Below are 25,083 nucleotides of genomic sequence, written 5' to 3'. Positions count from 1 at the left end.
TAATTACTACGAAAAAAAATTAGAAAATTGTATCCCAACAAACCCAAGAAGAACATCACCAAATATTCAATCAAAACTACAAATATACATCGTATAAAATAATATTCTCGTATAATAATAAAATGAAATAATATCGTATAATAAATATATATATATATATATATATATATATATATTTTAAAAAAATATATATAAAAAAATATATATATATATACATATATATATATATCGTTTGTTATATCCCGACGATAATAATTATATAGATTGCACGCCATTTTTCTACGAATCAAGTGGAAGTCTGGCGGGAACAACCATAGAACAATTGATAAAATTAAAAATTTATAAAACCCACGAAGCCGTTTTGATAAAACATATCTACTGTAGCAACCCCTGGCAGCTTATAACCGTAAAACTAATCTAAGAACCTGTTATGTGGTGATACCTATGTACTGCAATTAGGTGATACCTAAGTAATGTAAAAAACCGAATTAAAATCGGCCCAGCCGTTTTAGAGAAACACATCTACTGCAGTGTTCCCTGGTGGCCTATAATCGTAAAACACTCGAAGAACCGGCTTTGAAGTTATACCTATGTAATGTAAAAAAATCCACCGAAATCGGTCCAGTAGCTTTTGGAAAAATGGTAACAGATACATACACACGCACGCACACACAAACTTTTACCTCAAACGCATATACAGTCACCGTTCCATCGTGGGTAAAAAAGAAATCAAGAAAAATGGATAACGAGGGGTAAAAACGATCAACCAGTAAATTAGTGAAAAAAAAAAAAACAAAACCGCTCACAGAAATCCTCCTAGACCCCCTTCCAAGGGTCCATTTATTCACAATGCCAGAAAAAATCATATTTATCCAATTTAAATACTCATCTTTATTAATACATTAATTGAGTTTATTTCATTAAATTCAACTAACAAGAGACCTCTCGTAAATAATGCAGAATCTGACAACATTTCGTTGAAATCCCATGAAAACTAACGCTAATTAGAGTTGAGGAATCACCGATTAATTGCAACTCAACTCTATCTCTTTTATTTATTAAAAAACTAACTTACGAGGGTATTTCATAAATATTAATGCACACCCGTGATGTTGCTAAGGAGTTGATGTTTCAATCCGGATAAAGAATGACACAAGTTGAAGTCGAATATTTAAAAAAATCCATACACGTGTGTATCCTTTATATATATATATATATATATTTTTTTTTTTTAACTCCCGGACCACCGTTTGGTATTGCTACAGAGAATGAGATGAATGATATATAGCGTGTGTGAAAATTCTATACCTTACCGTGGCGAAAATGCCACGCGTGTACCCTTACCATTACTAACATACACTATTTTGAAGAAGTATTACATTTTTAATTGATGAATGTCAGGAATAGCGTCTGCAGGCGTCTAGGGTAATGCGATGTTTGAAGATCGAAGATCTTATACTGAGAACAACAATTCTCAGCTTTATCGATGATATTTATGATAAATCGTAGTTCCATTGCCGGGCTATTCGTCTTCGTGAAGAATGGATAAATATAAACGTTGACCTCAAAGACTGAAAAGACCGTAAATATCATGAATGATAAAGTATGATAATCATTCGATCTAGAAGAATATTACCGTAGGAGAGAATTCAAAAACTACCGATATTTCATCGAAATTTTTAAACGCATTTTGCAGAAAATAAAAAAGTTCTATCCGATAAATACCTCACCGCTTAATTACAAAACAGGCTGGAGGATACAACATCAATGAAATGAAGACTTGTTAAAAGTTGAAGGTTTTCTTTTCGAACGTTTGCTACCGATAAAATGTGAATTAAAAAGTTTGCACCGAAGTTGAAAATCAGTCGAAAGAATTCTTCTTCTTCGATCAAAAAGATTTCAACAAGCGTAATTAAAGGTCAAGTAAATGATAATATTTGTTTATGATCACCGGGGAATGGTCATAACAAATGAAAGTTTATATCGTATATTCTTTCAAATTAAACCGTGATCGATTTAATTCGCATACATGTACTAGTGACAGAATTTTAGCTTTAATTAAATTTTATACAATACGGAAAGATTCTTTACAAAAAGCGTATATTAACGTCGTGTACTGATCAAAGGTTTGAAATTCAGTTTGCTCCAAGTATTATTAGCGACTAAATTTATCCTTCAAGAAAATAGTTTATTATCTTAAAAGTTTTAAGTAAATAAATTAAATTTTTGAGTCTAAAAAAAAAGATGATAGAAATGGCGGTAAGAATTATTGGAAAACCGGTAAGCAGAAATCGATCGGAAGATTTTTCGTGATGAAAGTGATACAATTGAACGGAAAGATAAGAAAATTTGGTATGCTCATATATACTCGTATGCTCTTATTTATGTATGCTTGTAAGTTGCTTAATGAAGAAAATCTGACAACAAAGTTGTAATACTTTCCTGACATTGGTTATTTATCCTTATATAACGGAAAAGTAATTATACATGAAAATAAACAAAAAAAAAAAATCGATATTGTTAAACTTTGATCGGCTCCTACATCCCCGCTATTTTAAAGTATTTTTTGGGGTCACTTGCAATACTCCTATGCCTAGGAAGACCTAAAAAAAATTCGGTTCAAATATAAATAAATAAAAGATAGATATTTCAATTTTTTTGGGATTAGGAAAGTTCGAGGTTTTTTATTTTAATAAAAATGTTAAGAAAATCATGCGCGCATGTACTGAGGTTAATATTAAGTAGGGTTATGTTTGTAAAATTTTGAGGAAACTGACCCCAAAGAAACTACCTACCTCAACCCCTGAAAATATTGCCCCCAAGATTTTACCATCAGATTGCCTCGTATTACGTGCAAGTGTACAAAATTTCATCAACATCGGTAAATCCAGTAAAACGTTACTAAACTTCAAATACACGTACTTATGTACGTGCTTACATGCGTTTTTTTTAAAAATTGTTCTTTGGAGGTCCCTGGATCGTGAGTCAAGAAATAAAAAAAACTATAACCCATATCCCATTTTTTGACTAATTACCATACTTTCCTTCTTGCGTCCCAACACCGTAGGGGGGAAGACACCCATCCTCTGGTACAAACGGATTGGAATGCTAATAAATCCGTCCATTAAATATAATAAAACATTAAAACTTAGAAATTAAAACCGTAATTAACCGTAACGTAAGTAACCGTAACTTAGAAACATTAAAACCGTAATTAAAAATAAACCCTTAAACACGCCCGATTACAGAATCATACAGCAGCAAGGGACACTGTCCAGGCTCTACGATTCGAAGGGAGAATTTGAGAAACTCCCGCCACCTTTGCATTCCGACACCCACCATGTGACGTTGCCGGTCGCCACACCACCCCCTCCGTACCGAGCCGTAAGGGGCTTTACCGAAGGTCGTCTTTAGACCCTCTAACTGATTACACCTCACAGTCATCAGCCAGACCTCAGTCGGGATGTCCCGATGTAAATGCCACGGCAGACATTTACATCAGTAAAATACATTTTTTGAGTAATTGCCGTACTTTCCTTCTTGTAGCAGAACTCTAGAGCTTTGATGTCAGGAAAGAAAAACGAAGGCTAGAATGATGTACACTTCGGATACTTTTAGATTTGTGTAAAGCCAACAATAGAAGTTAAATCTAATAAGACGGGACAGAATGAAAATAAGAATATATACCTGTATATTATTTGTGCTTCTACTCGTAGGCACATCCGCCCCGGTTCTAGAATTCGAATATGCAACGGTGTTACGTCAATTGTATTTATATTACACATACATTGATTGAAAAATATTAAAGTAAAGCTCTAAAATAAAATAATAACTAAAAATTTACAAACAAACAATCTTATTATCAGTGAACTAAGACGTTATGTCTATACGAGCACTGAGATAATGAAATAATAGAAATTTTTTGAAATACTTGGGAATTGACCACATGTAAATAATTGTCAAGGTCAATGGATCGCAATGCAAATTTCCTTTAAAACAACCACTTTATTTTAACTACTAAATCTTAGTAAAAAATAAATAAGAAATAATAATAATAACTTACAAGAAATAAAAACCCTTTTGGAATTTGAAATAATTTTACATAAAATATATAATGCAATTTATTTTTCAAGTTTAATTTAATTATTATCATCATGGAAAGATAAAAAATCGCTGATTTTAGTTAAAATGTCATCTTTAAATATCTAAATAAAAACCGGTTGTAATAAAAGTTTTATGTACTTGTTTATCAAACATTCTTTATGACCCGGATAACTTTCAACTCGAATTCAATGAATAAGATTTTAGAGGAGTTTTAAGATGCACATGAATTTTTTGTACGTGCTATTTATTTTCATAGAAAATGTAATAGTTCAATCTTTACAATAAAAACAATCTGATTTTAGTATTTTAAAGATAAATTTAAATGTTAGGAGTTGTAAAGTAAATAAAAATTAATTTTAAAAAGTTGTTCGGTTCACTGAAGTGGAATCTCAACTATAATTATTACTGAAAGTACTGTTCAACTACGATAGATGAACTCAATAAACGTAGCGTCATTAAAAATCCATTTTCTCTATCGTCATAAACTTTGAAATAAAAGTTGATTTTTCTTTTATACAGTAAATAATAATAAACAGTGTCTCATAAGTCCATATATAGAATACATAGAAGTAAATAATAATCTATATATATAAAAATGAATGTTTGTTCCGTATGCGTTCCTATACTATTCATTCGATTGCGATGAAACTTTGGTGAGTTGTGCGCACGCCCACAAAGGTTTCTGAATTAGTTTGACCCGCTAGGTGGCGCTGGGGTCGAGATATTTCGAAAAATTGTATTTATGGTCTGATTTTGCTCATATTCAGTATATGATTTACTTTTTTTTCCGGAAATAATTTTCCGGAAGTCAAATCATGGTACCCGTTATAATAGGTAGCTTTCTTATGAAATCTACCTAATTACTTTACATATGTTATAGAAAAATAATTTCACATTTCAGCAATGTCTTCGTTTTTACACATTAAAAAAAATGCAACTTTAAACCCAATTATCACGGTTAATACCGACGATATATGATACATGAAGCAAGTGTCATTTACTAAGCCATTCTGAAAAATGTTTATTTATAAAAAGTAAAAATATGTAAGATTTTGATAAACGGAATCTAAATCTATCAGATGATTCACTCTTTGATCGTGTCAGAAATGATGTAATTAATTAAACAACATCGATTTAACCGTTTTCAAATGATGAATAAAGAGAGAGAGACCCATGCAGGTAATGTCAATAAGCTCCAAGAAGAGATATTGCGGGTATTCAAGTCCACAATATAACATACGAGTTATCTGATGGCTATCAGATATACACAAACACTATTATTTCGTTTTTTCTTATTTCTTCGATATTATACATTAATCCCAGGGGGAAAAAATACATGTTCGTACATCGATATAAAATAAAAATAAAATTAAAAAAACAGAAAAAAATTAATTTTTTTTAGTATAAAACGAAAGAGATTCGTAAAACAAAACCGCATTTGACCGCTACAAGGATTTTAAATGAATTTTGTATTTCCCTCACGTACAAATAGACATAAGTTTTTGTGGTTTAAAACAGATAAAAACCACAATATGCACTTTAAAATGTAAGTTATAATCTGTGAAGAGGGACGAATCCAGAAGAATGTGTAAGTAACATTTACTATAAAAACCCGGAGGGTTCTGAAAGAAATATTAAATTTATTACATAAATAAACTACAAATTAATTACATTAATATTATAAAAATAAAGTAAAATGACATGAAACAATTAAAAGAGATTTTTCAACTTTTCAGAATATGTAATAGACAGATTGATTTATTTCGTTATATAACAATGTGTAAATACATATATATATATATATATATATATATATATATATATGTATGTATTTACTAATATATATATATATATATATGTATGTATGTATATATATATAATTACTTCAAGGAAGCTTCATATAAATTACTATTTTTTTGTTGTTAATAATTACTTTACAGTTAACGGTAAAATAATATCATATAATAAAATGCAATTCAAATGGTTTTAAACATCCGGGTGTCAATCAAGTAATAAAATTCTTTACTAATTTTTCTGCTCTTTAAAAATAAATTTTTTATTGTATATATATATATATATATAAATAATAATAAAACCTACTTAATGCAAAACACTGAGAGAAAAATATAACCTAATTTTAGTTATTTTATTTTGTTTCCATGTTAAACTTGCAGCATCATAACGAACCACGCTTCAAACTTGCCCCGCTCAAATTTATTTGACCTTAAATTCAGCGTAACTCAAGAACGACTCAACCAACCTTCACAAAAAATTTTCATACGTACAACTTCAGATACACACTACAGCATAACTAAATTTCAATGAAATTGATTCAGTAGTTTTTGAAATTTTCGAGCCCCAAAAATTTATATATAGGCTTATAAATAATATATATATATATATATATATATATATACCACAATTCAAGTGAATAGTATTTTCGTACTCTTCACAAATATAAATCTAAAGAAAATTTGTTTTCTCCCTCCCACCAAGCGATTGAAAGTAATTCTGTAATTTTCCTCGAAAAGTCGTTAAAACGATAAAAATAACTTTCCCCCAATATATGTTTGCGAAGTATATGTATTTTACAATTGTGTAAAATTCATTGCCCCATATTTAATTTTTTTACATATGTTTTTCAATATCATGTAACACCGGGCTGGTGAAGAAATAAATATTAAAAATTAAAATACACTACAGCCAGGAAAAACAATGCTGACAAATACTGTTCTTTAATATAGAATAATTGAAGACCGTGCGGGTTATAATTTTGTATATTTATTTTTTTTTTCAAATTGTTTAAATCTATTTCAACAAATATATATATAGCCTATGACACTCCCGGTAACTAAGGATTCCAATCCCTACATCTAAATCGGTTCAGCCGTTTAATTGCTACGGCAAAATAAACGTACATACATACATATGTATAAAAAATAACAATTACACTCCTTTTTGGGCAGTCGTATAAAAACACTATTTTTATGAACGAAATTGATCATTTGATCTATTGAATGATACATAAATTTGAAAAATCTATCACATGAATGAGTAGGTCTTGAATAACTAACATCTCAACTCTTCATTCTGAACTATTCGGAAACCTGGTATCTCATATGTGAGATACGAGTTATTCAATAAAAGAAGGGTCTCCGTGGCACGAGTGGTAGCGTCTCTGCTTTTCATCCGGAGGTCCTGTGTTTGAATCCCGGTCAGGCATGGCGTTTTTACACATTCTACAAATCATTCATCTCATCCTCTGAAGCAAAACCTAACGATGGTCCGGGAGATTAAACAAAAAAAATATATATATATAAAAAAATAAAGGGAATTTTAAATATTTAGCAGTAAAGAAGATGCTTACATGATCGAACAAACTGCCCGTCAAAAAATCATAAGATTTTTATTGTGAAATATTTATAAACAATAAATAATAACAGTAATAATAATTATAAAATAAATTAATAAATTTTACTATAGTAATTCATTCATTCAATATCTGAGCAGTTCTTAAAACGCAACTATTATCGACACAAATAAATCGATACTGAAAATACTATCGATTATCTATTTAGAATCGTATATATGATTTTTTGGCCTTGTATTAACAATTAAACATATATATATATATATTTGGTTATATAGCCTGTGACACTTCCCGTAATATAAGAATTCCAACACGGGGTCATATATCTAAATCGGTACGGCCGTTCAGCTGCTACGGTGGAAAAACATACATACATCCTAAAAACATTACACTCCTTTTTGGGCAGTCATGTAAAAATTAGTTAGTTGCATTTTAGAACACCGGTATACTAGATCGTTTATAGCGGTGTTCTTTGGTGGTTGGGTTTCAATTTACTTTTCAATTCACATCTCAGGAATGGTCGAACTGAGAATGAACAAGACTACACTCATATATATGATCCTCATTCATCCTCTGAAGTAATACCTGAACGTTAATTCCCGGAGGCTAAACAGGAAAAAGAAAGAAAGTTTCTTTTAGATGGATTTAAATACTAGATAATGAATACCGGTGTACTTTGGTCGTTGGGGTTCAATTAACACGTACATATGGTCGGTCTGAACCTGTACAGCCTACACCTCGTTTATTTGTGTTATATATCATCCTCAATCTGAATGAACCGTGCTTATTGTTCACTAATTGAAGAGACTGCAACGTACACACATTAAAAATAAAATCATTAAATTTCGACTTTTATAAGTTGGCACTAAGGATCAACAATCTACTTACTAACCCTTAATTTTACACCGAATACAAATGGTGAAATTTAAACAAGAATTGAAAAAATTGTATTTTTATAGTTGATTTCGATTAAAATTCTTTAATTTTAGTTTCATTTAAAATACTTGTATGAACAGATAAAGTGACGTGGCGTATAAAATTATTTAACAATAATAGAAACGGGACAGACAATCTGTGGCTATTTACCATCTCTCCCAAACTTATCTTATAGTTGTATCACGTGTAAACTACCCGGGTTACAAGAGACACCAATCAGACCTATTTTCTAAGAGAGTATTGATGTTCAGTATATAGCAACTCCTACTTTTATTAACGTTATGAAAGGGTAAATTGTAAATTTAAATATCATCAATATTTCGATGCGCTCAACATCCAGCTATTTTGCTCGATCTAGAAACCGACAGGAAACAGCTTTACATTATATTCTTTGAAAAGCCGAGTAAGACACGTGATTGTTATTTTTGAGAACGGCTATGTCATTTTCTAGAGTGATATACATAATGCAGCCTGTAACTGTCGGATATCACGACATGCGCAAATACATGAAGGCTTGTCAAAAAGAAACTATTCGCACGCAAACAAGCCCTATGCAAGAGACGCAAATGCGAGTAATCTACGTCTTAATGAGAATAAAAAAAAACGGAAATATAATTTATTTTAATATGTGAATTATATCGGGTTATTTATCTTTAAGATTTAAAAATAAGATTTTTAAACGATCACGACAAAAAAATAAAGGTTAAAAATTCAGATAATCTACGAAGTAACTGTCTATTTTGAAAACATTTTCACTAAAGTTTCTGGAAAAATCTTAAACGGGAAACTAACCAAAGATCTTCTGTAAAATAAAGTTATTAAAAAAATCACTGAAATCTGTCAGTTAATTAAATAGTAAGAAAAGAAAAAAATCTGATGCGGACACTACAAGAATTTCTTGTATGTCTATTAATTACATATACACATTTTTTCTAAATGAAAAGTACATAATATTTTATTTCATTAATAACTTCTGATATTTTTTTTATTGTTATTATTGGATTATTATTTATCGTAAAAATATTTTTACTATCAGATGTTAATAATTATTAATAATTCAATATATTTAAATATAAAAAAAATTGAAAGAAAAAGGAAATGAATCCTGATTCGAACCGAAGTGTCTTTCCCTTATAAGATTCAAATATTCCATAAATTAAAATTTTATTTGGCTGTAACTGGCACCAATAAAAATAAATACCACTTATAAATATCGTTAAAAAGCTCTCAATGAGAGCTTATTACTGTAATTTAGAAAAAGTCCAAAATTCATTTTTTTTTTTTTTGGTTTCTGGGCTTTTTTGAGACTTTTGTCCATCCGATTGCAATCAAAAGGAAAGGTGCACAACTAGATGTTACAACAGTTCTAAATTCAAAATTTCAATTTACTATGGCTAACTGTTTTTCAGTTATGCGAGATACATCCGTACGTACGTACAGACGTCACGCCGAAACTAGTCAAAATGGATTCAGGTATGGTCAAATGGATATTTCCGTTGAAATCTGAAAGTCGAAATTTTTCGCGATCACAATACTTTCTTTACTTCGTACAAGGAAGTAAAAATCTTACGGATGGAATCGGAATTCGAAATCTTTAACAAATAACTTATTATTTTTATTATTATCATTATTTATAACGTTACAATAAAAAACAAAATAACACAGAATCTAATGCGAGTGGTTAATAACATCCGGGCATGAATTAAATAGTGAAATTCTCCACAATATATTTTCCTTTTAAAAATCGATAATTTTATTATTTAAAAAGAAATAATAACTTCAAACAAAATTATTTCAGGATTTATATTTATATTATTAATAATGTATATTTTTATATTAAATTATGCATTGTCATAAATTAGGCTTGATATACCCGTTTCATATTCGTCAAGAGAGGAAGTATATTAAAAAACCTAAAAATATAAATGAAATTCTAAACTAAGGTAAAATATTTCATTAAATATTCCATTTATTCAAACATAATATTCTTAACGAAGTAAAAAACTTCAAAATCTGGTACTTTTTCCGGAAGATTTGACTCCATAGGAAGTATTTTGTTGATGTAAAATATATAATACCTATAGTCTATACGTATAAAAAAGAAATTTGTTGTACACTAAATATAATACAATTATTTTTACTACTTTTTTCACACATTATTTAATTTGGTTTTTCGAACATGACACCGTTTGGCATAATAACTATTATATATGATTTTAAAACAGCTTACCAAATTTCAATTTGATTTTCTCAAGCGCTTTCGGCTTTTCTGCCATCTTCAAGAGGATAATTATGACTAACATATATAAAACTATAATCTTACATAATTAAATTATATATATAAAATAATTGATCGTCATTTTGTTAAGATTCGTCAAAAGTTAAAGTTTTAAGTCTAAGTGACTACTTCCGTATTGTAATAGTTTCTCAGTTGTTATGCTAAAACATAACAATCATTTTGCAATTATTATTTTATGCCATAAAAATTGAGAAACTATTACAATACGTAGTCACTTAGACTTAAAACTTTAACTTCTGACGAATTTTAACAAACTGACGATCAATTGTTATACATATATAATTTAATTATGTAAGATTATAGTTTTATATTTGTTAGTCATAATTATCCTCTTGAAGATGGCATATTAGCCGAAAGCGCTCGAAGAAATCAAATTGGCATTTGGTAAGGTGTTTTAAAATCATATATAATAACAATATTTAATACTTTAATTTCGCTTTTTTAATTTCTATTTAATCACCCACTTCATATAAATGAAAGAAAACTAAAAATTATTTAAGATAAACTTATAAAATTAACCTCTATTAAAATTATTTACTAATTATTATTTGAACATGAATACAAAATTAATTCCTAGCCGGTCAGAGTTCGTTTCGTTCGCTCTTCCCGTCTACCTAGGGATTCTGCACCGTGGAGCCCCCCTTTGTTCATTAAATTCATGCTTGAGAGAATAACAATGATAAATTAAAATTAAAGCCCGTTCAATTTATAAAAACTAACAATGTATTTTCATTTCTTCAGAGCAACAGTTTTGGTACGTACAGGACCCAAAAGAGTGGTGTGAAGAATGCGAGTTTCAAAATAATCGGCTTCCATTTTATAAATAATAGTTTTAGCTGACTACCAACCCGTCGTACGAGTGAAAATGTATTTTGCTCATTTCTTCGCGTTACCCCACAAAAACCATTAGGAGGTGACCGTATTTCATTTTTCATATTTTTATTTTATTTTATGTTTTTATACGACTGCCCAAAAAAGATTGTAATGTATTTAGGGTGTATGTATGTTTACTTGTTCTACCGTACCTGCTAAACGGCTGAACCGATTTAGATGTATGACCCCGTGTCATCGCGGTAACTGAATCCTTACATTACCGGGAGTGTCACAGGTAATATAAATATGTGTGTGCGTGTGTTCTTTGAAGTCCTAATGGAAGGTCGACTATTTCTATTAATAGTTTTAGCTGACTACCAACCCGTCGTACGAGTGAAAATGTATTTTGCTCATTTCTTCGCATTACCCCACAAAAACCATTAGGAGGTGACCGTATTTCATTTTTCATATTTTTATTTTATTTTATATTTTTATACGACTGCCCAAAAAAGATTATAATGTATTTAGGGTGTATGTATGTTTGTTTGTTCTACCGTACCTGCTAAACGGCTGAACCGATTTAGATGTATGACCCCGTGTCATCGCGGTAACTGAATCCTTACGTTACCGGGAGTGTCACAGGTAATATAAATATGTGTGTGCGTGTGTTCTTTGAAATCATAATGGAAGGTCGACTATTTCGTTTTGCGTTTGAAAATAACCCCAATGTACGCCATTTTTTAACCAAATCGTTATCATATTCTTTCTTGGCATTCGGAAATTTTTACGCGAGTATTTGATGCGTTTCATAAAAGAATCCAAAACGCATATAAGATTTCGCTACAGCAACACTTTCCTTGATCGAGTAAGGAATTTTACAAAAGCACAAATATAAAAACTACACTGTACTAAAGCATGAAAAGTTTATTACTGACAACAGACGAGAGTAGTAACATAACTAATACTGGTGCTAGTAGTAACAGCGCTAAAGGTGACTCTCAAATAATTAAAGTTCGAACCGGTGCGGTTGGGTTTTAATTTGCACACCCATGTACAAGTACAGAATTAAAATGTAATATAATGTAAATTCTGAATTTTAATACGAAGATTAAACGATAATTATTTATAAAAGTGATAAATATGAATTAATAAAAACGGCGAACAAAACAATAAATAAACTGAAGATTAGAGAATTATCAACACTACATCATTTATAAAAACAAATTCAAAGAAACAAATAAATATTAAACAAATATAAGGATTTTAACTAATTAAAATATTATTTTGCAATTATAAGTAATATTAAACGTATTAAAAAAATGCATCAACCGGAAATTTGCAATTATACTTAATTATTCATTAAAGTAGGTACCAGTTAATACAATCTTACAAAATAAAACTAGTCATATATATTTTTTTTATTAATAATGAAGATAAATTTATTCATTGCTTAAATAATTATTTCTTCATTCCGGAAACCTTAAGGTAATGATGAAACCATCAGTGGAATAGAAGCGTTATTATTAAAATATATACTTAGCCTACGTAAATACCATGCAAACTGTATCCTGTCAATATGGTAATAAAAAAACCTTTAATTGGATGTATTAATTAATGTAGATTTTTACGTAATTTCGTAGGTCTAAAAACCTAACAGGCTGAAAATATTTGTTTCTTATTTGTTTTATAAATCGCTAAAAAATTCAGTAATCATTAATTTTTACAAATATTTTTCATTTAGAATTTAGATTATTACCATTTCTCCAGTTATATTTATTTTAAAATAAAAGAATATTTTTTTTAATTCTTCATATGTACCTTTTTTCTAAAGTGTTTATATTATTAATTCCCTAGCTGTAGCGATAGATGCTGCTATAGCTATAACGGGTAAAAAAAAACTGGTATTTTTTTAAGATTTGTGCCTAAAGGAGACATTAAAAAAAATTTGTTTTAACAGCAAAATAAAATAGATTTAAATAGATTCTAAGTAATCTGTGAATAAAACTTTTATTCCAATGCTTCTAAATCCAAAAAATCTATTTTTGTCAGACGGGCATTTGTGCATATGTACCTTATATACATATGTCCGTCTGCATGTTGGCCTGTACTTGGTCTTATAATTTTAGACCCCGTGAACCGATTTTCTTCAAACCTGATAAAAATGTTTTCCTTTGGAGGGAAAGAATGCATTAATTTTTTCCAAAAATTGGAAAAAGGGGTACAGATATTTTAACCAAAATAAAATCTTAAAGTTTTGACTCGGGCACTAGCAAAAATATTTTCTTATAAAGGGTGAATTTTTCTATTAAGATCACAAATTACCAAACATTTTTATTTTATATTCATCCACTCCCTAAAAAATAACTTTTATATTATTCTTTTTTTACCAATTTTTTTACCAATTCAGTAAATGATTTAGTGGGAGTTTTTGCTTCTATATTTTCTATATCAATAGGTCTTCAAACCACTATGAAGATCTTTTGCCCGTCCCTATCCAATGATCTGTTATAACAAACATATTTAAAAAAAAAATTATTTTAACTTTAAATTCATTTGATAAATTACCGATTGCATTAAAATGTAAATATCTTAATTTTTTTTTGATAATTTAGTTCAGTATTATTTAAAAAAAAAAGACTATCCAAACATTTTCATCCCTTCCAAGAATATTAAAACTTTGTTTATTTAGAATTATGGCTGTAGCCTTGTATTTTTTTTAGACTATTCTAATAAGTTTCTTTTTTTACTTCCTTGTACGAAGAAAGGGAAGTAATGTAATCGCAAAAAAATTTCGGTTTTCAGATTTCAACGGAACCATTTTGTCCATCCCTGAATCCATTTTGAATAGTTTCGGCGTGACATCTGTACGTACGTATCTCGCATTAACTCAAAAACGATTAGCAAAAACGATTAGTAGGATGTTAAAATTTTGGTTTAGGACTGTTGTAACATCTAGTTGTGCATCTTTCCATTTAATTGCAATCAACTGGACCAAAAGTGTCCAAAAAAGCCCAAAATAAAAAAAAACTGGATTTTGGACTTGTTCTTAACTGCAGCAATAAGTCCTCATTGAGAGTTTTTCAACGACATGTCATAAGTGGTACTTATTCTATTTTCATTGGTTCTAGAGTTATAGCCAAATTAAATTTTAATTAATGAAACATTTGGATCTTACAAGGAGAAGGCACATCGGTTCGAATCCGACTTCATTTATATTTTTTAACTTCTTTTTTTAATTTAAATATATTGATTAATAATCATTAACCTCCGATTGAAAAAAAAAATATGAACAGAAATCAGAAGTTATTAGTGAAATAAAATTTTATGTACTTCTCATTTTAATTCAAAAATTTTTACAGAGGTTAATAATTATTAATAAATCAATATATTAAATTAAAAAAAATATATATATATATATATGTGTGTAAGAAGTCGGATTGATACCGATGTGTGTATGATTACGGATCCGACACGTTCTTACTTAACACCACATAACAACTTGACCGACGTGAAACAAAATTAATATATAAACTAATATAAAATGCTGATACAGACACGACAAAAAAATTTGATGCAATGTGGTGTCCAACACAATACAATTGTGTAACTGTCCATTTTACTAAAGAATTGGACAATCGTATCTCACTTTATGAAAAGTTTAAATGACGTGCAGGAAAAACTGTGTGAATGTAATTTAATAGGCGTCCAAGGAAGTCATGTGGTGTCCATAGAGATATTTTATTTATTATTACCTCTTATGAATTATTTTCCTAAAAATTAATTTTACCCCAGTGTTTTCCCTTGCATTTCGGAACCCACAAAATGAAAAAAAAGTGTTAAAATTTTAATGCTCAAATTGTATTTCATTAAACAATAAAATCTCCTCAAATGGGGCAGATACTAAATTAAAAAAAAAATCAAATTGTATTTTATTTCGATTTTATTTATTTAAAATCAATTTTAGTGAATATTTTAATCTGTAAAAAAGCCCCCCTGACGCATGAACCCACAAATATTCAAAACGTCCGAAAGATATTTTTTGAAATTGTGATGTTACACTAATATTAAACATTTTGGTTATTGCTTTATTTTGTTGAACATTTTTGTTTCAAAAATTAAAATTTAAAGATTTAAATATAAACAAACACAAAAAAAAATTAAATTAAAACATTCAAATTTACTTATTTGTTTCTGATACTTATTTGTTTAATATGTCAATGAAGAAATAACTGACTACTTGAATATTTTTGGTTGATATTTTCTAACATATTCAACCGTTGAAAAAATAATTCATAATTTTGGTAATTGTTTTTCTATAAGAAGGGATTATTTTATCATAAAGATACAAATAGAGTTGAAAATAACAGTTTTGTCAAAAGTTAATTGCAAACTTGACCTGTGTAGTCGGGAAAAATGCTTCCTGATTTTTTCTTTTTTTATAACTAATTTTACTTTCCAGCCTATAGGTATAGAAGGTAAAGTATGGTAATCGGTCTAATTTGAGAATAAGCGGTTTCCACCGGATCTTTACGTTTTGACACCTAGGGAACCAAAAAACAAAAAAAAACGTGTTGGAAGTTTTCCGGATCTTCGTATGTACGTGTTTGTGTTCAGGGTGTTGGACTCTAAATCACCTTATATCACCAGAACTACTCAACCGATTTTGACCAAACTTAGTCATATTATTTCTATATATGGGGCATTGGTGCCATTATACTTTCAATTTAAAAGGTCAAAGGGGTGAGACTGTACAGCAAGGTCACCCTCAATACCTCGAGATTTTGCCAATTAAGGTCTTATTTTTCTTAGGCACATTTGTTAACAATTAAAAAACTAATAATATTTCCAACAAAAAAAATTGTAAAATCGCACCCCCACCTCAAAAAAATCTTTAAATAAACTACTGGCTAAGTGTGAACAATGTGACATTAGTACCCTTCTCACCACAAGGAGCGCTAGTGTAGCACTGACGTACAGCTGCTGCAGTGGTTTTTCTTTCTTTTTCTGTTTAGCTTCTGGCACCAGCTGTATTGTAACGTCACAGGTGAACGGTAGAATTAAATAAACGAATAATATTTAAAGTGTAAAAAAGTATTTAAAGTGGCCACTAGTGAAACACCCGCGCGAATGAAATACGGACGCACGCACGCTTTAGTTAGAATCATTGAATTAAATAAACAAAAAATATTATATTTAAATAAAATGATAATTTTAAATTACGTTGTGTGTGTAAGTGTGTATAAGCCGTACATCAGAAAAAAACTGTATGGCGGGAGAGTCCTACAACTGTGTTGTCAGCAGGCCTCCGTGGCGCGAGTGGTAGCGTCTCGGCCTTTCATCCAGAGGTGCCGGGTTCAAATCCCGGTCAGGCATGGCATTTTCACACACGCACGCTACAAATAATTCATCTCATCCTCTGAAGCAGTGCCTAACAATAGACTCAGAGGTTACAAAACTGTTTTCAGCTTTTTTTTTTACTACAAGCTCAACATACTTCTTACAAGCATTTTTTATACGCTGCAAAATTCCATTTCCACATTATCACGGTTAAAACTCAGGCTTATTTGTAGAATTAATTTATCGGGGAAAAAAATTAGTTAACATAATATTAGTAAATAATTCAATTTTGGTAATACTAAAGAGTATTACAGCAATTAGTAGTATTATTAGGTAAAAAATATACGAGTATACTAACTTAATATGTTAATATAACTTAACTAACTTAATAAATGTATAATAACTGTTACCATGGGTAATGAAAAGTTATTTTTAATCGATATTTATATAATAAATAAAAGGAGCAACAAATTAAACAGTTGTAAAATAAGGTAACTAAGTAAACATAGTTTTGGGCATATTTTATATAAATATGTATTCATACTCATATTGTTTTCAAATGTCTAAATTTCAAATCTTCTTTCGAAATAGATTACTGAATTCGAGATCTGGGAAGTAACGTAAAATAGCAATTTAATTTTAATTTAATTTTGTTTTTTTTAATCTTTTTTATTTTTTTATAGTATTAATGCTATAAAAAATAAATTTTAAATATAAATGTAATTAAAAAATGTGTTGTAATTAAACATTTATGATAGAATTATAAGCGATAAAACAAAATTTATTTCACAAACATTCCAAGAAAACAGATTAAAAAATCAATAAAAGTGATTACAACTTCCATAACAGGTTAAATTTAGCGTTAGTTTAATTAAGTGTAATTAAGCGATTGAAAATAAAAAGAACAATAATTGAATACATTTTTTTAATTGGATGTTATTCTTTCTTTTCTTGCTTTAAATCAATTAGTAATAACTTTTTTATTTTTTTATATTAAAAACTAAAAATAAAGTTGTACAGCAGAACCCTACAAATCATCTTTTATTTAAATTTGAAATTTATAAAAATCTACCTTTATATTTTCTCGTATCACCATTACAGCTGATCGATAGAGAGAGAGAAAGAAAGAGAGAGTGAGAGAGAGCAAGAAATAAAGAGAAAGAAAAACCGATTGACGGAGAAATTGTTTTTCTAGCCTGTTCAAAAAAAAAACTAAAGAGCTAATTGTTCTTACAAGCTCAACATACCTTTTATGGTTAAGTAATAACCAATTCAGACAATAAAAGACTTTAATAAAAGTCTTTTATAGAAAAGTTTAAAGAACTAAATAGATCAGGTAATCTGAAAACAATATACATAAATTAAACGGAAAAAATAAAGAGATAAATTAATGGAAGCTATAGATTTAAAAAAAATATAAACTGGTAAACTAAAAACTAAATAATAGCACAACCGTAACAAAATGACCTGCCTTTCAGTAAAATAAGTGATCGTTTAAAAGATTTCTTTAACAAACTTAAGACATTTAAATGTTTTTTAACATTTTTATAGGTTTTTATGTTCATTTAACTTGAGAATATGAAATTTTTTAAAGGTTAAAAATTACAGATAATCGATATAACGTTTAAAAAATATTCCTGCTGTGAATCATTCCCGTTTAATCAAAGACAGTTTCCTGCAATCTTTAGTAATTGAATACACCCATATACCACGCGCATCCAGGTTAGGAAAATTAAAAAAAGTTTTTAAAAACTGTTAATTTTTGCATTTTATTAATAAAATTATCATAGAAAATTGCCATGTAATAGTATCTGTTATCTGCATAATGCCAGTATAACAGACTATACTATAAATATTTAATTAAAAGCAAAGAAATTATAGTAGCTAATATTCGGAGAATCGTAATTATCTTCGTAATCGCTTAAATACAAAAATCTGATGTGGACATCACATGACTTTCTTGTACGTCTATTAAATTACATATACATTTTTTTTTTTTTTTAAATGAAAAGTATATAAAATTTTATTTCATTAATAACTTCTGATATTTTTTCATATTTTTTTTTTTAATTGTTATTATTGCATTATTAATTATCGTAAATTTAAAAAAAAAAATCAGAGGTAAATAATTATTAATAAATCAATATATTTAAATTTAAAAAAAAGAGATGAAGTCTGATTCGAACCGATGTGCCTTCCCCTTGAAAGATCTAAATATTCTATTATAATTAAAATTTTCGTTGGCTATAACTCCGAAACCAATGAAAATAATTACCACTTGTGACATACCATTGAAAAGCTCTCAATTAGGTTTTATTACTGCGGTTAAGCAGAAGTCCAAAATCCAGTTTTTTTTGGATTTAGGAGTGTTGTGACAGTCCTAAACCCAAAATGTCAACATCCTATGGATAATAATTTTTGAATTATGAGAGAACATACGTACGTACAGACGTCACGTCGAAACCTGTTTCTTGATTTTGAATAAATTGAATTGTTTAACAAATTTTCGTTGTTGCAATCAATACTTATTTAAAATATATAGAATGAGAGTTCAGCTTACCAGCAATTATAAAATGCTTAAATCTATTCAAACGCTTTCGTCCATCCTCAGGAATATCCACTTGTCTAATTATAAAAACCTTATGTAACTATTCATTTAAAATGAGATAAAATAAAATAACATTTTATATCCATAAAAATTAATTGTCATATTACTAAAAGTATAGTAACAGTCAAAGTAAAAGTAAAAACATATCCTGTCAGTAAAACAATCCCAATTTAAACAAATTATAATCAATAATTACGAAAATTTAACACGTTTTGTTGGTATAAGGATAATGTTTTTATTGTTTAAAGACTCAATCAGATTGATCTGAGTGCGTAGACTAATTGAAGTTAAATATAGGAAGAGATTTTGGTGTGAAACCTTGTGATGTCAAAGAAAGGCGCGGGATCGCGCTTCGCGAATCGGTTAATTTAATTGTTGAGAGTTTTAATTTATGATAAGATGGTTGTGATTGAAAGAGGCCATACGATGGCGATATTAGATTGTGTAAATACACTGATTGAGATGTCTGCTGAGACATTTGCATCGGTAGCATCCTGAGAAGTGGCCAAACTGATGACTGGGATGTGTTATCAAGTTTAGAGGATGTAAAAGATGACCTCCGGTAAAGCCAATGAACTATGAACGGAGGGGGTGGTGTTGCGACCGGAATCGTCACAAGGTGGGCGTCTTCCCCAACGGGGGTTAGAATGAACACTGAGCCATATTCTTGTACATATTTTCATTGATTATTATGTAATTTTGGTTATGTACTTGGGCTTTTTCATTTTGGGGTGACATAATAAGGTTTTTTCAATTTTTCATCAGTTATCGTTTTGACTGATATCTTCAAATTGGATTTATTCGATTTTTATGAAATTTTGTACTTTGATTTCTGAGTATTGATCGTTGATGTCAATTAATTTTGGTTACAATTAGTCTAGAGAATGGGGAGATACCATCACCATGATTCTCATATCTTAAACATTATACAATTCTTTCCTGGTTTTTTTATGAGAGGGCACCACCATTTCAAGGTGATTTTTGAAATTGTTTTACTTTCTTGCTTATGTTACATTCTATCAAAATGTTTGCCAAAATTTATTCCAGTGGAATAAAATTTTCAATTATTCGCGAAAACGGCAAGCATTATACTCTCGTAATCCCTTTCTCTATTCCACATCATTTTTATGCCATCAGCATAGATATTATATATTCATTTTTTGTTTAAATATTTAACTTTACAAAATATTGAAAATCATGCTTCTCGTTAAAACGACATGCACATCTAAATATTCGAAGTTATTCATAAATAAAAGTATAAAAAGTAATAATAACTAGTTAGTTATTAATAGTTAATTCTCCCTTTGATCTATTGTTGTTTATTTTCTACTGGTTATTTTAAATAATGGTTAAATATATGTACATATATTGTTCATATACATCTAGGCTTTGTATTTCTAAATTATAAATATTCATAATTATAATAAATGATATAAAAAATAAAATAAAAGTTGATTTATCTATGAAATAATTTTCTTAAAAATCATTCAAGAATTACTTAAAAAATACAATAATTAAATTAACTCACATTCAGTAACAGTTATTTTGATACAAAACCACATTAGTTGGTGGTATTCATTACAGTAACTTACCTGAAACAAAACAAAATTACAAGAAATTAATCACAGTTAAGCTAGATTTTTAATTTTATTTAAATTATAAGAAAATATTTTTTGGTTATTATGGGATACAAACTAATACATTTTTCTATCACAGGTGAGCTACTTTGACCAACTTTCATTTAACAATCTGAAATATAATGTTATTCAAAATTATATATTCTAGATTTGATACTTTTAGAAAAGTTTTCATGAGATCGTTAAATAAAAAAGGAAAAAATTAGTTCAAGTTTGCTCTGTGAATAAATGTTATCTTTTATCTATTACCTGAAATGAAACCCTCAATCAAAAAAATAAATTCCCCGGAATTTTTTGTAAGTAAATAACAAAAACTGTACCCCCCGGATGGTTGAATATAAACAATAACCAGTTTAAAATTTAATATGTTATCACAGTTTACATTTAAGTTGTTCAAAAATATATTGACTTTATTTTCAATGATTAAAATATGTTGCAAGAACTAGTAATCTATATAAATAAAAATGTAAATGTTCGTTTGTTCTAAATCTTAAATCTCCGAAAGTTCTTCACCGATTGCTTTGAAATTTTAACACAACGTTGCATTCAAATACGCACGTGTTTTTATACATTAATTATTTATATACCTAAGATGTCACATGTGACAGGTAAAAACATGCTTTTTCTGAAAAAACAGTGCTGTGTGTTGGACGTAAAAGCAACACACGCTATACCAAGTATTTTACGATTCCATTTCAATATTTCCGATATGTGTGTCCGCTGTAGACTAAAAAACTACTGAGCCGATTTATGGCACGGGGAAAAAGGGAAAAATTGGAAAAGGGGAAGAGGGAAAAATCAAAAAGGGTAAAAGGAAAGAAGGTAAAAAGGGTAGAAGGAAAAATGTAAAAAATAAAAGGGGGAAAACAGGGAAAAGGAAATAGAAAGGGGAAAGGAGAAAAAAGAAAGAGGAAAGCGGGAAAAGAGAAAGAGGAAAAGGGGAACGAGGGAAAATTAAATGGGGGAAAGAAACGGGAAGGTGAGGAAAAGGGGAATGGTAGAATGGGGCGAAGGGGAAAGGGAACGTGGTAAAAATGAAAATGGGGAAAAGAGAGAAAAAGTAAAAGCGCAAAGGGAAAGGTTAAATTTTGTGAAGTTTCGTAATGTTCATTTTACTAATGTTTAATCAAACTTTCAATTGTGTTCATTTAATCTATATATATATATATATATATACTCAAATTTAGCAATAGCGAAGCATTGCCGGGTCTGCTAGTTGATAATAAAAAAAAAACTTCGTTTTGTCAAAAGGTAACCTGACTATTGATTTTGAAATAAAATTAAGCAACACTGTCTAAAAATAATGATTAATTATTCAAATCATAATTTAAACAGACAAATTATGCTATCGGTTGGATTAAATAAAAAATAAGGAAATTTGGATAAGGAGGGAAATACAAAATATTTTAGTCGATCAAACTGAAAAAAAAAGAAAAAATACATATATATAAACCAGAATGTCGTTCGTTACCTTAAGTATTTACATGGGGCGGAGAGAGTTTATGAACTAGTAAAGTCCATTTAAGGAAGTGGACTCTAGTAGAAAGAAGATGGTGCATTCTGCAAAGCAATTTATAAATAGAGTTATCTAAGCAAGAATAATTATAAAAAATTGTAATAAAAAATGTTTCATTCGAATTTATTTTATTTTTTAAGTTATCAGTCGGGTGACTGGTTTGATAATATTTTTTTTTTTCTATTCTACACTAATATAATATTATTTTAAATCTTACAACACTTCATCCCGCATCACCAGTTATCCATTTCTAGAGTTTTACCTTCCATATATTTCTCTATTGCTAAATTAACTTGGATATCCGAATGAATACTTCGACTCTTTATAGTTTTACACAAATATTTCTTCTTTTCTTCTTAACTCTTCTTCATTTTAATTTTATACCCGATTAATTTTCAACTTCCTACCGTAACACCGCATTTTGATATCCGATATTATTTTCCTTTATTTTTCTCATTGTCTGTGTTTTGGTACCATAAAGAGTTGCATATTTTCAAGAATTTCTTTGTAATTATTAAATATACATATTAAATATTTAATATATATATTTAATTAAAAAATCTGATGTGCACACCACATCAGATTGTCAAGTCTTCCTTGTACGCCTATTAAATTAAAATACACTTTTTTTAAAATGAAAAGTACATAAAATTTTATTTCACTAATAACTTCTGATATTTTTTTTTATTGTCATTATTGAATTATTATTAATCGTAAAACGTTTTTACTATCAAAGGTTAATAATTATTGATAAATTAATATATTTAAATTAAAAAAAAAGAAAAGGAAATGGATTCGAACCGATGTGCCGTCCCTTGTAAGATCCAAATATTTCATTAATTAAATTTCTATTTTATTATAACTCTGAAACCAATGAAAATAAGTAATACTTACGATATACTGTTGGAAGTCTCTCAATGAGGACTTACTATATCAGTTGAGAAAATGTCCAGAATCTAATTTTTTTGGATTTTGGGCTTTTTAGGACAAATTTGGTTCAGTTGATTGCAATAAAAATGGGAGATGCACAACTAGATATTACAACAGTCCTAAATCCAAAATTTCAACATCCTACAGCTAATCCTTTATGAGTTATGCGAGATACATACGCACATACGTACGTACATACAGATGTACGTTGAAACTAGTCAAAATGGATTCAGAGATGGTCAAAATGGATATTCACGTTTAAATCTGAAAACCGAAATTTTTCACGACCACAATACTTCCTTTACTTCGTACAAGAAAGTAAAAGCGATTCTACTACGTACATAAATTTTATTTTCTTGTGATTTTGAATATCTCCATTATTTTTTCCAATTTTACCATTTAAAAAGCAAATTTCTGTAACTTTTAGTATATTATGTTTACCTAGCGGTTTCTCAATATCCTCATTTCTGTCATATTTCACTACTTTTCTTTTACGCTTTTTTTTTACTGGGGTGTTGGAGAAAGGTTCTTTGTATCCTTTCGGTAGATGGTTTTATGTTCGCATAATTCTGATAATATTAATAAATCTGTCAACCCTTGCGTATTCTATAACTTGCGACATATAACTGAGTATTTTTAGAAAGTTATGGTTATATTAGTTAATTTATTTAAAAATTATAGCCTCTTGAAAATGAGTAAAAATATCGAAGAAATTTGGTACATTTAATAATTTTATTACAAAAATAAAGGGAATAATGCGACTCAGGCAGGCTGCTAAAAATTTTGTGATGTTTATAGACATGATACGGTATCAGTATATATGATATAAAGCTGGTCCAAGCATGTGGAAATTTGGATATCAAAGGTGTACCTTTCTCTAATCAGCCGACGACTAAAAAAGTCGATGAAATCAAGGAAAAAAGTGAGCAAGATCAGCAGCACATTAGCATTCATGATAGAAGTAAAGAATCAATTACAAAATAGTTTTAAATCGTTTAAAGAACTGATGGGATCTGATGGGAATGTCGCATGCGGCATTCACATCGATGGCATCTTGACAATGACCAGACTGGAATATGTTTTGAGGCTTTTAAAGATGACTGGTAAAGCCCCTAAGGGCTCAGTACGGAGAGGGTGGCATGGCAACCGGATCTGTCACATGACGGATGCCTTCCCTCCGGGGTCAAGATGTGGCACACACAGGATTAATGCCAAAAAAAAAACATTATGCAGTGTGTGTAACAGAAACAGAAAGAACTTTTTACTATGAGCTGCTCCCGCACAGTCAAACGATTGATTCTAACATCTCCAATCAACAATTGGAAGATTACGCCAAACGATCGAGATAAAACGAGCAGAATTGATCGATAAGTGTCTCTTCCATCACGACAAGGCCAGACATCTTCAGTGACTCGTCAAAAAATTGAAAGAGCTGAGCCGAGAAATATTGATGGAACCACCGTATAGTTCTAATCTTCCACCGTCATACTACTATTTATGTTTTTTTTTTTTACTTTTTTCTTTTTCAGAATT

General features: G+C 29.2%; 1 protein-coding gene across 3 annotated transcripts in view; it reads right to left on the bottom strand.

The window, feature by feature from the left end:
* Positions 1-25,083, bottom strand: part of mwh (multiple wing hairs) — a 428,096-nt gene that overhangs the window by 237,928 nt on the left and 165,085 nt on the right. Inside the window, exon 1 of one of the 3 annotated variants that reach the window (XM_075375787.1) lies at positions 20,996-21,055. The exons of the other annotated variants lie outside the window; for them this stretch is intronic. Within the exon in view, the coding sequence (XP_075231902.1) occupies positions 20,996-21,029 (34 nt within the window). The 5' untranslated portion in view covers positions 21,030-21,055. Of the gene's footprint in view, positions 1-20,995; positions 21,056-25,083 lie in introns of those variants that run through there. 3 annotated transcript variants of the gene reach the window in all.

This window comes from Lycorma delicatula, chromosome 9, assembly GCF_047948215.1.
Source record: "Lycorma delicatula isolate Av1 chromosome 9, ASM4794821v1, whole genome shotgun sequence".
In the NCBI taxonomy this organism is placed as follows: domain Eukaryota; kingdom Metazoa; phylum Arthropoda; class Insecta; order Hemiptera; family Fulgoridae; genus Lycorma; species Lycorma delicatula.
This window is presented reverse-complemented; position numbering and strand designations above follow the sequence as displayed.